Source organism: Phoxinus phoxinus (genome assembly GCF_949152265.1).
Source record: "Phoxinus phoxinus genome assembly, chromosome: 22".
NCBI lineage: Eukaryota > Metazoa > Chordata > Actinopteri > Cypriniformes > Leuciscidae > Phoxinus > Phoxinus phoxinus.
Genome location: NC_136897.1, coordinates 10,492,980 through 10,507,296, shown reverse-complemented (window position 1 = coordinate 10,507,296; position 14,317 = coordinate 10,492,980). Strand labels below are relative to the sequence as shown.

The window sequence follows — 14,317 nt, the reverse complement described above, 5'->3', positions numbered from 1 at the left end:
AGGCTACCGTTAAACTGGAGCACTTAGTTTGCTAGCGCGTTATTTAACTCAAAGAAACGCATCCTATAGGAGATTAATCAGATATATTCAAAATATAAACATAATATTACAAATTATTTCTGCACAAAATGACTCGAATGCACAAGTGAACTTGAACTAGTTACGTGCCATTCATTCAGAATGACTCATGTTGTGGACGCGCTCTTCCTGGAGCAACGCGACACGGCAACTAAACTCAAATAATGCACAATGTTTTATTACAATATTGTTCTCTTTATAATGTTATGTAATATGACAGTCCTCCCAATAGTCATTATTAGTTGTGCAGTGCCGTTTGAGCTGCGCCCTGAAGCTGATCACACGCACCACTACAGCGTTAATTTAAGGGATGCATCCAATATAAAATAAATCAGATATCGATAGGCATACACAAAATAAACACAATATTGCAACTTACATTTGCACAAAACAAAAGGCTGCGAAAGAACACGCAAACTTAGTCATAATGGTGTAAAATGGTCCCAAACAAAACGCGCTCGCTTTGTTTCGCGGTTGAGCAGCACGCACGCGCATGAACCCAGTAGCGCGGGAAGGGGGTTGCTGCGGGGGCTGCAGCCCCCCTCGTTATAGCATCAGCCCCACTAAAAAAATTTTTTTAAACGTGACACAAAATAAATTAAAATAGACTGACATAACATACTGTGTTTTATATCGGATTAAAATAATGGGCAGTGGATAAGATATAAACTAATGATTAATTATTTTAATATTAGTGACTGGATAAAAACGGTTACTTCTCATGACGTGCTTTCGTCACTGTCACGTGACTCACGTCACCTCGCTCACACTCGTTTGGTCATGGCTAGCAATAAGCAGCAGCAGAAACGCATTTCTGATTTTTTTTCGAGTAACGTTATTACTAACACATTTAAGAAAAGTAAAATTGGGAATTCTTCTCAAATAAAGGATGTAAACAACAACGCAATATTGCATCTCATGATGTATCATATCTTTTTCATGCTGCAATCTTACTTTCATAATCAACATTGATTAAAAAAAAAAACACTAGCCTATAATATTTAAACGTAAATATGAAACTAAATATGTCTTCTTTAAATGTGAATTATTTTTTTAAAAAGTATTGTAGAATAGCTTCTGCAGCAGGTGCATTATAGCAACAGGTAACATTAGCTTTAAGCTACATTAAAAATTTTTTATTGATTAATACTACACTTTTACTTTAAGCTCACTTTAAAACACAATCGAGTATTTGTATAATATTCCGGTCGCAGTTTAAAATAGTTTTAAGTCAACAAAAGATTTTGATATATGCCTATTTAGCGTTTTATATGAAGCTATGGGCTATCTTTCTTTACTAGCATATTCCGTGTATCATTCGTTCAGTCGTTTTTTATTTATATTGAAAGCAGAAAAAAGTAGAAAAGGGGTTCCTTTAAAACAAGAATTCAGTTTGATTTTTCGTTCTGAGGTAGACAAAATAATAAACGAATTTAGCTTGATTTTTCGTTCTGAGGTCGAAAAATTACCTTATAAGGTTATTTTTATACTATAAAAATCAAGCTGGATTCTTGTTTTTCGTATTTTTGGAAGAAAAAAAATGATAAAGCAACCCTTTTTCTCCTTTTAATATTAAATTAAAAAAAACGACTGAACAAATGATAGGCCCTACATGGATTTAGACAATCCGTCCGTGTAGCTATATCATTCGTTTAATCGTTTAAAACGATAGACCTAAATATAGGCCTATATTGAAAGTAGAAAAATGAGAAAACATGTCCTTTTTATTTTTTTATTCCAAAAAAAAAAAACGAAAGACAAGAGTTCAGCTCGATTTTTCTACTTTCAATATTAAATTTTAAAAAAAAAACTATTGAATGAATGAATCCTGCATTTATTAGCTTCTTGAATCAGATGAGGTTTAGAATGGAAGTGTAGACACAGGAACGGCATCAAAGCCTTATGGTCACGATCATGTGAGATGATTGACAGCTAGCTTTACAAGCTAATTCTATGATATCACAGGAGCTATCCTGTTAGCTGTTTGAGCTCTTTAGATCGCAATTCAGTATACATATTTAAATACAGGCAATTGGTTGTTTAAAAAAAACTAAATTAAGATAGCCTTGCTATTTATACAAAACAAAAATCTTTTAAAAAGAGACTTTCTACAAAACAAAGCTCAATTAAAAGGTCAAAATCATGTCTTAAAAAACATAATGACACAACATATTTTCCAACCCCCCCCCCAGCCCCCCTCGCACGAAACAGCTTCCAGCGCGCCTGCATGAACCTGCTTAATCGATGATCGATAAGTTGTATCGATTAAATGTATTATCGACAATTAATCGATCATCGATTAATTGTTGACATCCCTAGTTTGGATGTTCATGCCACTCCAGGCTCTCATGTCCTTGAGTCGACATCAGAAGCTAATGTCTAGGGCCTTCTTGCATTCTTGTGAGCACACCTACACAACCGTAAGGGGTCCAGACACTTTGCATCCGCGGCATGGGTATTCTCGTTCCCAATGCGCAAAATAGTGCAGCATTGATTGTAGCTTTTGAAAAGGGAACGATCCGGGTTACTTGACTGTAACCCTGTTCCCTGAAAAAGCGGAACGAGTTTCTGCGCTGCATTGCCGTCCTGAAAATGTCCCGGGACTGCTCTTCATTTCAAAATATCCTGACGATGCACCTGTGGCTCATCTATTTTTAGCCTTGTGTCGCGGATGCGCACCGATGACGTCACCGACTGAGGCTATATTACTTCCGGGTCAATTCTATTGGCGTGTTACCCACAATATTCACAGCTGGTCACGATAAAAGACGTTCCCAATGCGCTAAGCAGCGCAGCATCTCGTTCCGTTTTTTCACGGAATCAATTCTAACTTTTTCCCTCACAATTTTGAGTTTATATCTCAATTCTTAGAAGAAAAATCTGAATGGATAATCTGCCTTTTCCTCAAAATTGCAAGTTTATATCCCGCAATTCCGACTTTCTTTCTCTGAATTGTGATGTAAACTTTCAATAGCGAGAAAGTCAGAATTGTGAGATGAAAAAAATTATAAGTTTAAATATTATTTAATGCTGTTACTGCAGGGCTAAAATGCCACATATGAACTGAATTTTATGTAGATTTATTGTGAAAAATTCTGACTTTTTCCACAATTGCAAGTTTATATATCTTATTATATAAATTCTGAGAAAAAAGTCAGAATTGCAGGATATGAACTCATAATTCTAGGAAAAAGGGCAAAATATCAAGGTTATATCTAGCAGTTCTGATTTTTCTTCTCAGAGTTGCGAGAATAAATTCTCAGTTACCTTTTTTATACTTTTACCATAGACCGTTACTACAGAACTGTCATTTTCTGCCACCAGGTAGGCTCTGCACAGAAAACAGGTCTTTTGCACGTCTATTTTGCTTTTGGTCTAAATTGTCCATTTTGCTATTGTTGAAGAGACAATATGTCTAATGTTGTTGTTTTTTTCTTCACAGGTCTCTGTCTCCAAGAACAGCACTTTTTGAGATTAAAGCAACATTTCTCCAACATTTCTATGGAGTTTTGAATAGTAATACAGGAAGTAACTGTAAATGCCACACAGGTGCCAATGTGCTCTTTATAGACAATCACAACCAGCAAAAGGAAGAAGAATTTTAGTGGGTTTTTTTTATTGTTTACATTTTTACTCTGATACAGGTAGTTGTTTGATTATTTCAAATAATGCAGGGATTCTCAACCAATTACTCTTTTAAAAAAAGACTACATCTTGTATATATAGACTTATGTGTCTTATAATATAGTCAGATTCTTAATTGTAATAATCACTTATGTCATTCAGAATTATGTGTACTGTATGTGGACTAAAACTGGAATGTTATTTAACATCCTTTAAAGTGAAGCATGTTCAACAAATATATCAGTCTCATAGGGACATGTGTGTTGTGGTAAACATTACACGTGACATGTTCACTAGAGTTAAAATAAACGTTGGGTGGACATGGTGAGACATTATTTTGTTGTTTGCACCACATCAATCAATAAGGAAATATCAGGGTTACTAATGACCTAAGCATGGAATTCTCTTTACTCTAATAAAAATTAAGCTATTTCTTTATCTTAGTTGCCATAAAATTACAATTTGCTACATACCCTTCTGCTTTTTTTGTCACCAGAGGGCATCACAGTACTGACTTACCATCTAATGGCTGATGTTCAAACTATGGAGAATAATTCACAACTGCAATTTGAGGAAAAATAATAGCATTTGTATGATTTAGGCCAAATAAAAGCATGCTGTTGTTTTGTCTGTAGGCAAAATAAAGAGGAAGCTGTGATAATTTCCTTATCTGATTACTATTCCCAATACTATTTGTAAATTCCTCACAGTGCACTATTACAGGTTAAAGTAGCATGTAATTAGATTAAGACGCTCAACTGATCTAGGTAATAGCAGCATGTGAGTCATTTTGAACTGAATACTAAGATGAATCCAGAATGTGTATGCCCTCAAGCATTAACTTGAAAAAAAAAAAAAAAAACATCTTCAAGTCTGTTGGCACACACTAAGAAGCCCTGTGGAAACAGAAGTCAGCTGACACGTCTGAATACTGTTCAAGCTGAGAAACAAGTCATCCCATATGCTTTTAAAGGGTACCCCGATTAGTGCAGCATGTTGGCCTTATAAGATTATATTGGGCGTCAGCTATAAAAAGTTGATACAAAAAAACTCCAAATGTTTTTGGTTTTATTAAAAAAAGCCGAAAATCCGTTCACCCGTAGGCCGCCATATTTATTTACGTCGCAATGCATTCTGGGTAATGACGTTTATAGGTTGTTGTCGGTTGTAGCCTAGCCGCTCTAGCAGCTTCGGTTATTTGTTTTCCAACGTACCGGCTAGCTAGCTACGTTTTGACAGGTAGCGAGATGAACACGTCTGCCGTTCAGCCTTTTCAGTTTGAACCCGAGCGCACCATAGGCTTAAATCAGGAGAATAACGCGGAAGATGATAGGCGCACTCAAGATTATCAGAGAGTTGAGGAAGCGAGAGTAGGGCGAAACAGATGATGTCTGTGCGGCTACTGCTTGCCCATGCCAAGCGAGAACGAGCGCGTTTGCTGTAAAGAGCTCCACTTTTTGTCAGCAGCTGTCCTGGGTAGGCTAAGTATAGAGCAGACGATCGTACTATCGGTATAAATAATTTAATAAGTCATCTACCGCCATCGCTTGCTTTATTTTCACCAAGCAGTCACTCACTACGCACAGAAATACCCCGAACCCAGTCAACACTGTTCTGCTCATCTACTTCTACATTTTTAATCTTACAATTACAAAAATGTTATTAATAATGAACTGCAGTTATTAATTAATAATTGAATTGCCTTAAACTACATATTTAAAATCTTAAATCTCAGATAATTCTGATTTGCACTATTTTTTCCCTCTCATTTCTGTCCGTAGTGAGTGACTGCTTGGTGAAAATAAAGCAAACGATGGCGGTAGAGATGACTTATTAAATTATTTATACCGATAGTATGATCGTCTGCTCTATAAGTTACTTAGCCTACCCAGGACAGCTGCTGACAAAAAGTGGAGCTCTTTACAGCAAACGCGCTCGTTCTCGCTTGGCATGGGCAAGCAGTAACCGCACAGACATCATCTGTTTCGCCCTACTCTTGCTTCCTCAACTCTCTGATAATCTTGAGTGCGCCTATCGTCTTCCGCGTTATTCTCCTGATTTAAGCCTATGGTGCGCTCGGGTTCAAACTGAAAAGGCTGAACGGCAGACGTGTTCATCTCGCTACCTGTCAAAACGTAGCTAGATAATAGCCGGTACGTTGGAAACAAATAACCGAAGCTGCTAGAGCGGCTAGGCTACAACCGGCAACAACTTATACACGTCATTACCCAGAATGCATTGCGGCGTAAATAAATATGGCGGCCTACGGGTGAACGGATTTTCGGCTTTTTTAATAAAACCAAAAACATTTGGAGTTTTTTTGTATCACCTTTTTATAGCTGACGCCCAATTTAATCTTATAAGGCCAACATGCTGCACTAATCGGGGTACCCTTTAACTCAGGATCTACCCAGGAAGTTGGAGAGTAAGTTAGTTTTGCAGGAACTTCAGGAAGCACCACACAAGAATCGCGTAAATTCTCTCTGAGATTGACCAGACCTTGTTATCATGTAAAGGTCATACCATTTATCATAATTGAATTAATATATAAATAGAATTTATTTGAGGGTGTTGACTGAGTCAAAATCAGGGTCTGTTAAGAGCATGAGTGTTTCATAATCAAGTTGTTGGGTGTTATAGCATCACTTGGTGATAACATCACAATTTAAGTTACTAGTTCCTTTTCTACTTTCTGCACTTGGATAAATTTCAGATAAATTCCTGTGTATCTTTTGAAAGCTCTGAATGTCCTTGCCTTATTAAAATTTAAAGGGACACCTGAACATTTGAAAGATCCAAATGTGATTGTCCTCACAGATATACATAATTTAAGGTAACAATACATCTGAAAAAAACAAAACAAAACATTAAAAACACACATCAGACCCCCGGCAGTATCATTTAATCTAGATTTATTTATGGTTCATTCTTGTGTATCTTTTCACATCTCTTCTCTGGCCCTACGGTTTTGAGCAATCTAAATATTAAATGCAAACTGCCTACAGTTTTGATTAGTTTCAACATCACATGGTGAAATTGAAGGCTGCCTTTCTTCATAAAAACAAATGTGAAAATGCATCACTTTCCAGTGGTTGTGTTACACCTACTGTAGAGATTAGTATTATGGCAAACTTAATTTAGATCGAAATATCTACACACACTCAAAAAAATAAAAACTGGACCAATAAGATTGCATGTAAAAAATAAAAATAAAATGTTGGATCTTATTGTTAAATTATTTAAAAGTATTATAAAATTATTGCTTTTAGATTGGGAGGATATCCTTATTAATCATCGGTCCACTAAATTGGACAGCATGCATCACTATCTATAGTTCAGCTACAATTCATACTATTACTGTGACTTGTTCTTGAAAATACTTAATACTTAAATAAATGTATTTGTGTTTTAAGATTGTAATTTGCAGTTTAAAAAAAATCTGATTGTGCATGTTATTTGTAATATGTTAATTTGCTCGTTACATCAAAAAAGTAATTGATTACAAAATGCACGTTACATGCAATGTGAAAACACCTGATCACTACTTTCTTTTCACAGTCTGAAAACATCAATAGATCCATGTAGATTTCAGTCTGAGGTCTTCTCAGAGAGGAGAGCTTCTGTAGACATTTGTCCATTTTGAACATAATCAGCTAATAAGGGTAAATCGACAAACTCTGAGACCGGAGGGAGCATGAGCATTTTATACATAGTCAGAGTTGGGTTTCCACATAGTTATACCTCCACCAGACCTTTGATGGAATAAAATCCTCATGTTATAATATCAAAGACATGCAACATTTAACTTGGATGAAGATCTTCTGCATCAGCTGGTCAAACAGGAACAAACACAATTGTGTTTGCAAAAATTTAAGCTGTATTGTATTTTTTGTATGTTTCACATGATTGTATATAAATGTTTTTAATTGGTTTGTTAAATAGACACAGTATTATTGTGTTTTACTGTATTATGCTTAATACAGTATCTCGTCAATTAAAACCAAAAATGCAAAATCTGAAAATCTCTGTAAAATATGTAAAAAAAAAGTTCAGATATTGTTTTGGGCTTTCTTTGCCCTAAGAGCAAAAAAAAAAAATCCTGACTGAGGTTGTCATAGTTCATGAATGAAAGGGTTAAATGGATAGTTCACCCACAAATTTAAATTCTGTCCTTATGTTTTTTTTTGACCTGTATGACTTTCTTCTGTTAAAGGAACACTTCACCCATTTGCATTAGACTTTGTATCTTTAGAAACCCTGTCACATTTTCGAATGGTCATGGTTTATTCCCTTATTTTCCCCTGAGATGGGAGAAATAAGGATTTAAGTGTTCCACTTCCTGCTTTTTATGACGCAAAAATCGTCATTTTGCGTCATAAAAAGCAGGAAGTCAAATTTCTTTGAATAAGGGTAAGACTACAAACACTAGCTCATCATTTATCCAGTAGAAGGCGCTGTTCCGCATGTTTTCAACCCGCCCATAGAGGGATCTCACTCACAGAATGTACAAATAGTGTCAGCCATTCTTTATTTGGAAGCTAAGCTAAGTTTCTTATTCTGTGGAGAAAGCTGAGTAGTAGCGGTGACCATCCTCTTTTTCCCGGACATGTCCGGCCGTCGAGATGGTCCAAATTGTCCGGGATTCGGCTTTTGCTTTCTGCAGTCGCATTCATAGTTTACATGCACACCTTTTGTTTCAATCTAACTGAATTCATTCCGATTGGTGAATCTGAATGTAGTGTTTACATGAACGCTAAACAAGTGATCGTTTGATGTGCGTTTTAACATTGCTAGGAAAATTCCCGCTCCTCCGTGAGAGATACGAGACCGGTGCGTCTCACAGGCGCCGGCGCCACTCATCAGTAATCACGCCACCGGGCTCGCATCGTTCTCCGCGGCCGTCAGTCTCGTTCCTGCTCGTCACAGTAAACATTAAGGAATGGCGACTGTAGAACGCAAAAGCCGAATCCTGGACATTTTGGGCGACATCAAAATACTGGGCAGACTCACGGAGACTCACTAGTAGCATAGCCTTGTTGTTTACTGCGATCTCTTACCGGTAGGCGTGGCCTCCTAGGGCAGCGAAGCAAGTGCATTCTGGGAGTTGTTGTCTTTCATCCCCATAAGCCAAAAATACATTTTCTGGCTTTTCTCAGTCTAGAAGGCTCCAAATTCAAAAATATTTTCACATTTCTTCTACATAAATGACCCATTTTAAATACACATTCATCTTTCCAGAGGTGAAGTGTTCCTTTAAACAAAACAATTTTAATGAATGTTTCAGCTGTTTTGAATGAAATTCAATGGGGTCCAAAACAACATTAGACCTGTAACAGTCACCAGCTGGAGTGCTCTTGAGAGCCACCAGAGGGCACTCCACATTAGACTATGGTCATTTCCTCACAAACTACGTTTCCAATAACACACTGCCCAGACTCATCATCCCTGATTGCATCCACTGATCCACCTGTGTCTCATTACCTTCTCAGTCTCAGCCTATTTAAACCATGTACACTCATTAAAGGGGTCATGACATGAGAAACCAAATTTTCCTTGATCTTTTGGTATATAAGAGGTCTTTGTACCATTAAAACGTCCTGCAAGTTTCATAGCTTAAGACTTCCTCCCCATTATAAACGAATAATTTATTTAATCAAGCTCTAAATACAGCTCGTTCTGGATCCATGGTAAGAAGTGACGTCACGGTACGAAGTGACGTACCAGCGTTTGCATATAGACCGCCTCCAGCACAAGACAACTACGCTTAAAGCGCAAGACAACTACGCTCATTTCGTATCAATGTCGCGCCCGCGCGCTGCGCGCCTCACAAGTGTTCAGTCGACGGACAGCGAGTGGGTCTGTGTACAGGGAAATTACGATGCCGCAGATGTGCTGTTCCTGGCTGTGGACAAACAACATATTTGAATACGCTGCGAAAGATCCAGTCGTCAGGGAAAAATAGATGCACTTTATTTTTTGCGGACGTCTCAGTCACGGCAGTGTTAATTTAAGCGTTTGTTCTATACATTTGATGCTGGCTTTGCCAGAAAACTGTTGCTCAAAGATAAGTCCGTGCCGACTATTCTGGGCTCAACAACGACGACGCAAACTGTAAGTAATGTATTTAAAACTTTAAACTACTTTTTAAATACGCGGAATCCGCAAATGTTCTGGCTGTGGGCGTTAATAATTGATGCATAGGCACTGATGTTAGCCAATCATAACAGTGGGCGTTAACACTGAACTCTTAAAGGGGAAACACCCCCAAAACAGACTGTTTGAATCAGAGGATGAGAAACAGGGTGGGAAAAGGTCATAAATCACTACATTTTAAAAGTTTTTTGTAAAAAAAACTATAGTAATACTATAATTGCACCTAAGGGAACATAATAATAAAATTAAAAAAAACATGTCATGACCCCTTTAATTCCTTGCTAAGTTTTGTATGTGTCTCACTGCATTTCTGAGCATGTTTATATCCTGTTTCTCCTTGATTCGTTGCCTGTCCCCTTGGATTTCTCTCTTTTCCTCAGCCCTTTGTTATTGTTTGTGTATGACCCTTGCCTAGATTTGGATTATGATTATAGATAACCCTTTAAATAAAAGTGTTGAAGTGTTTCCATTACACTTCAAATTGTGCAATTTTAAATTGCGAATTTAAAATACGCCCAATGGAAACACGTCAATTTTGCAAAAACTCCCATTTATCGCAAAAAAAGTTTACGCTCGCATGATGTGGTTTTTCAGGCAATTCGAAAAAGGTTAATGGAAACGCTGTAATTTCACAATAGTTTTTTGTCGACATTTAGAAAAAAAATCGCAAAAGTTTTGCGCTAATCTGTAATGGAAACGCGCCTACTGACTTTCAATGGATAGACATTTTCTTATTTTTTTTACATCTCCTTTTGTGAAAGAAGGTCTAACAGGTTTGGAATGACATGAGGGTGAGTAAATTATGCCAGATTAAATAATTTTTTTAAATTTATACCTTTGAGAAAAAGTGGGCTTAACTGACTTCAACTTGCACTCACCTTGAAAAGCAGCACATTATAAATAATCCCATTCTACCGTAACCCATTCTTTTAAAAATATTAATTCTCTGGCATATAAAATGGCATCAGATCACAGTCTCATCATCCTTCCTCAAAGTCTTCAGATGCGGTTATACATATAGTTAATTGTACATGTATACATTAACACTAAGTTTGCAATTTTGCGCTCATTATATAAAGCCCTTTATGTGATAGCCACATTAAAATGAACCCCAGCACAAAAGGAAATCATAATCAAATAAAGATTAGAATGCCATAGATTTGAATGCCAGTGTGGCTATATCTCTAAAACAGACAATTTTCATCTATTTGAATGATTACTCACTAATGATGCAATTAATTATATGCACCAGTGACTTCGCTTTCAAGGAAACAATTTCCAGTAATGTCTGATTGTCATTTTTGTGGCGAATGTATTCTCACAACTCACAGCATACATCCCATACTGCATTTCCCTTCAAAACTCAACTGTCATGTTTTAAAAAGTGATTCAAATAGAGGAGACCTGTTGAGCGTAGCATCAGATATCATTGTGCCGCAGTCTTCTCTCTTTGCTATCTATACGAAAGCTGGGCCGATCATCCACACGTGGATCCTCCGTGCAGCATACATACTGTTTCCATATCTTAATGAAGGCATTTCGGAATTTTGTAATGCGGAATGCGTAAACGATAGGATTGACAGCGGAGTTACCATGACTGAGCAAGATAGCCACATAGATAAGGCACGTGGAATTTTCACAACTAGGACAGAAGAGAGTGATGCAATTCAGGATATGCAATGGCAACCAGCTAACAGCGAACAAGAAGAGCACCAGTGCAAGAGATTTTGCCAGCTTGAGTTCTTTCCCGTAATATCGAGTGGGGTCAGTCTGGTTGGCAGTGACCTTCTTGTTTAGCTGCTTGTGGATTATGTAGAAGATCTCAGTGTAGATGAGCAACATGAGGACGAGAGGTGGCAGCACCCAGCCGAAGAAGTTGAAATAGACCATGTACTCCATACTGATGACATTCTCAAACTCACAGGTTACAAGAAGGTCAGCTCCTACAGTGCTGTTGGTCTGTTGTAGCTTCTCCAGATTGTTCCATCCCAACATGGGCGTAAGGCCGACTATGATGGCCACCATCCAGCACACCACCACAGCAGTGCTTGCACGCTTTGGTGTCACCACTCTTTTATAGCTGTGAAAAAAAAGGGAAAAAAGTTTTAAAACAAACAAACGTCCTTAGTTTATTCCCATTGAGTATTTTAGAGTAATCCTGAGATAAACTAACCAGCTACAAGGTTGTTGAATGACAACATTACAAACCTTAAATTGAAGCCAGAAAGTATTTGAAAATCTGACAAAAAGACAAAGGCCTTGGGTTTTTGGCCCACCGAATACCTTGGTCAAAGCGGGCCAACTAGGGCTTTAGGAGTGGTCATGAACAAAGTCAGAGTTTATCTGAGTCAGGAGAGGGTCAACACCACTGCTAAAATACTACTAAAGGCTACTTATGCTAACCATTGTGATAAATACATATATGTTAATGGAAGCTTGAAGGACTTGGCTCGAAGGACAAATCATATATGATTATAATCGTTTATTTATTTGGTTTCATGTTTCATCTGTCTCTTCCCTGTGCTTTTGTTAATACTTGACAAATGCATCTGCATATGTGATTTACTCATACGACTCCTGTTTTCTGTCCATAAGCTCCCTCTATTGTTGCTCTGCCTGAAAGGATAACAGTTTCACGAGTTCACACTTACAAATAATTAGATAGAGTAAAAGAGTATGCGTATTTGGTGTGCTGTCTGGTGGAGAGCAACAAGCTCGAAATGTGGCCTGAACCCATAACCATGCAAGAGCGAGGCGTCGGGGTGATAGACGGATTCAGAAAAGACTGTTAAGGAAGGAAGGTGAGTTGGCTATATATAGGCCTCCAATCGTACTGATTGTGTAGATCATTTGAACATGCTCCTCCCAAACTTTCTTAATAAAACATCATATAGTGAGACGGAAGAGACCTCCTCAGGTCTAAAACCTCCTCAGATTGCATAATTTTGTAGAAAATGTAAAAAAATAGCTCACTCTTTCTAACGAAATGTGACGTAAACATGATATTTAATCAATTAAAAAGCCTTGATGGAGTTGTTTTGTCCATTCCTGTTATCACAAATAAACGGAAGCAGGGACAAATGAATAGGTCCTATGGGTTCTATTTTTATGCGGACTGGTAAATACTAGTTTGTTTCAGCATCATTTATGTGCACTCCTGACACAAATTAATAAAGTACTGTCACTGTAACATTTTTTATTATAAAATATTAGTCAAACACCAATTCTGTAATCCTAAAGGTGGGCTAGGCAATTTCGGAGAGGCAAGCAGAGTTAATTTTGACTGCAAATTTTGATTTAGTTTTAGTCATAGTCTTTTGACTTAGTCTTTTCTCCTAAAGTAGAACAGCCTTTTTTTTCTTCAAAGAATGATTATGCAGTCTTTAACTTACATACATTGTCAATACAAACTAGAGGAAATATAAATTAATTACGAAAAAAAAGAAGAAAAGAAAAACGTCTCTGGTTACGTATGTAACCTTAGTTGCCTGAGAGGCAACGAAACGCTGCGTTTACGCAATGGGAACACTTCCAAGTGTTGCGCAATGAAGCACGTGTATAATCAGTCCAATGAATGAGCGGGACGTCATAGACCAGGAAACTATAAATCACCCCTGAACGCAGAGCGTGACAGCTTCTGAAAAGCCTGAAGCAAGTCGATCAGGGCATGCAGGAAGTATGGCAGGCGAACGCAGCGTTTCGTTCCCTCTCAGGGAACTAAGGTTACATACGTAACCAGAGACGTTCAAGGGAACTCCCGCTGCGTTTATGCAATGGGAACCCCATACCCACTACGCCATAATGACAAGTGCCCGTTCTGTTTGAGTCCTGCGCACACTGAGAAGCGAGCAGCCTCGCCCCCGGAGTGGAGAGGTCTAAATCATAAAATTTGACAAATGTATGTGGTGAGGACCAGCCTGCCGCATTACACACGTCATGAAGGGAAACTCCCGAAATCAAAGCCGTAGAGGCAGCCATACTCCTTGTAGAATTGGCACGAACAGCCAAAGGTGAAGGCTGTCCGACCGCTTCATAAGCAAGTGAGATAGCCTCGACTACCCACTTGCTCATAACCTGTTTCGATGCAGGGCAACCCTTCTTGGTTGAGCCGAAGCAGACAAATAACTGCTCTGATCTACGCCACAGGGCAGCTCTGTGAACGTAGGCATCCAAAGCCCGAACTGGACACAACAGATTTAGTCTTTCCTCATCTGGGGTATTAAACTTGTCTTCTCTCTCTGGCTCTCAACGAAGGCGGTCGCATTTTCTCTCCCTCTCCTCCCCCTGATTTTCCCTGCTTCGCTCCTCTCATCTAGTCTTATGTCTTAACTTTGAGAGACTTTCTCCGCACTGTTCTCCAAACTAAAAATCATGGATTTGATCAACTGGTCTCTCAACGCAATTGACACCATGTTCTCGACGAGAAGCTTGGGTTCGGGGGAAGCTGACTGCCCTGCCGGAA

At 38.1% G+C, this 14,317-nt stretch overlaps 3 protein-coding genes across 4 annotated transcripts in view; 2 read left to right on the top strand and 1 right to left on the bottom strand.

The window, feature by feature from the left end:
* The window catches only part of LOC306990927 (bcl-2-like protein 15), a gene marked incomplete at its 5' end in the record, with an annotated part of 38,744 nt that extends 34,722 nt beyond the window's left edge, over positions 1-4,022 (top strand). Inside the window, 2 exons of one of the 2 annotated variants that reach the window (XM_079598273.1) lie at positions 3,368-3,402; positions 3,521-4,022. In XM_079598273.1, the coding sequence (XP_079454399.1) occupies positions 3,368-3,402; positions 3,521-3,683 (198 nt within the window). In that variant the 3' untranslated portion in view covers positions 3,684-4,022. The remainder of the gene's footprint in view (positions 1-3,367; positions 3,403-3,520) is intronic. The other variant, XM_079598274.1, reaches the window with a different exon arrangement.
* Positions 1-14,317, top strand: part of LOC306990928 (uncharacterized protein) — a 370,388-nt gene that overhangs the window by 222,802 nt on the left and 133,269 nt on the right. The window lies entirely within an intron of this gene.
* LOC306990224 (adenosine receptor A1) overlaps positions 9,170-14,317 on the bottom strand; it is a 38,500-nt gene continuing 33,352 nt past the window's right edge. Inside the window, exon 3 of the mRNA XM_079596772.1 lies at positions 9,170-11,935. Coding sequence (XP_079452898.1) covers positions 11,275-11,935 — 661 coding nt within the window. The 3' untranslated portion in view covers positions 9,170-11,274. The remainder of the gene's footprint in view (positions 11,936-14,317) is intronic.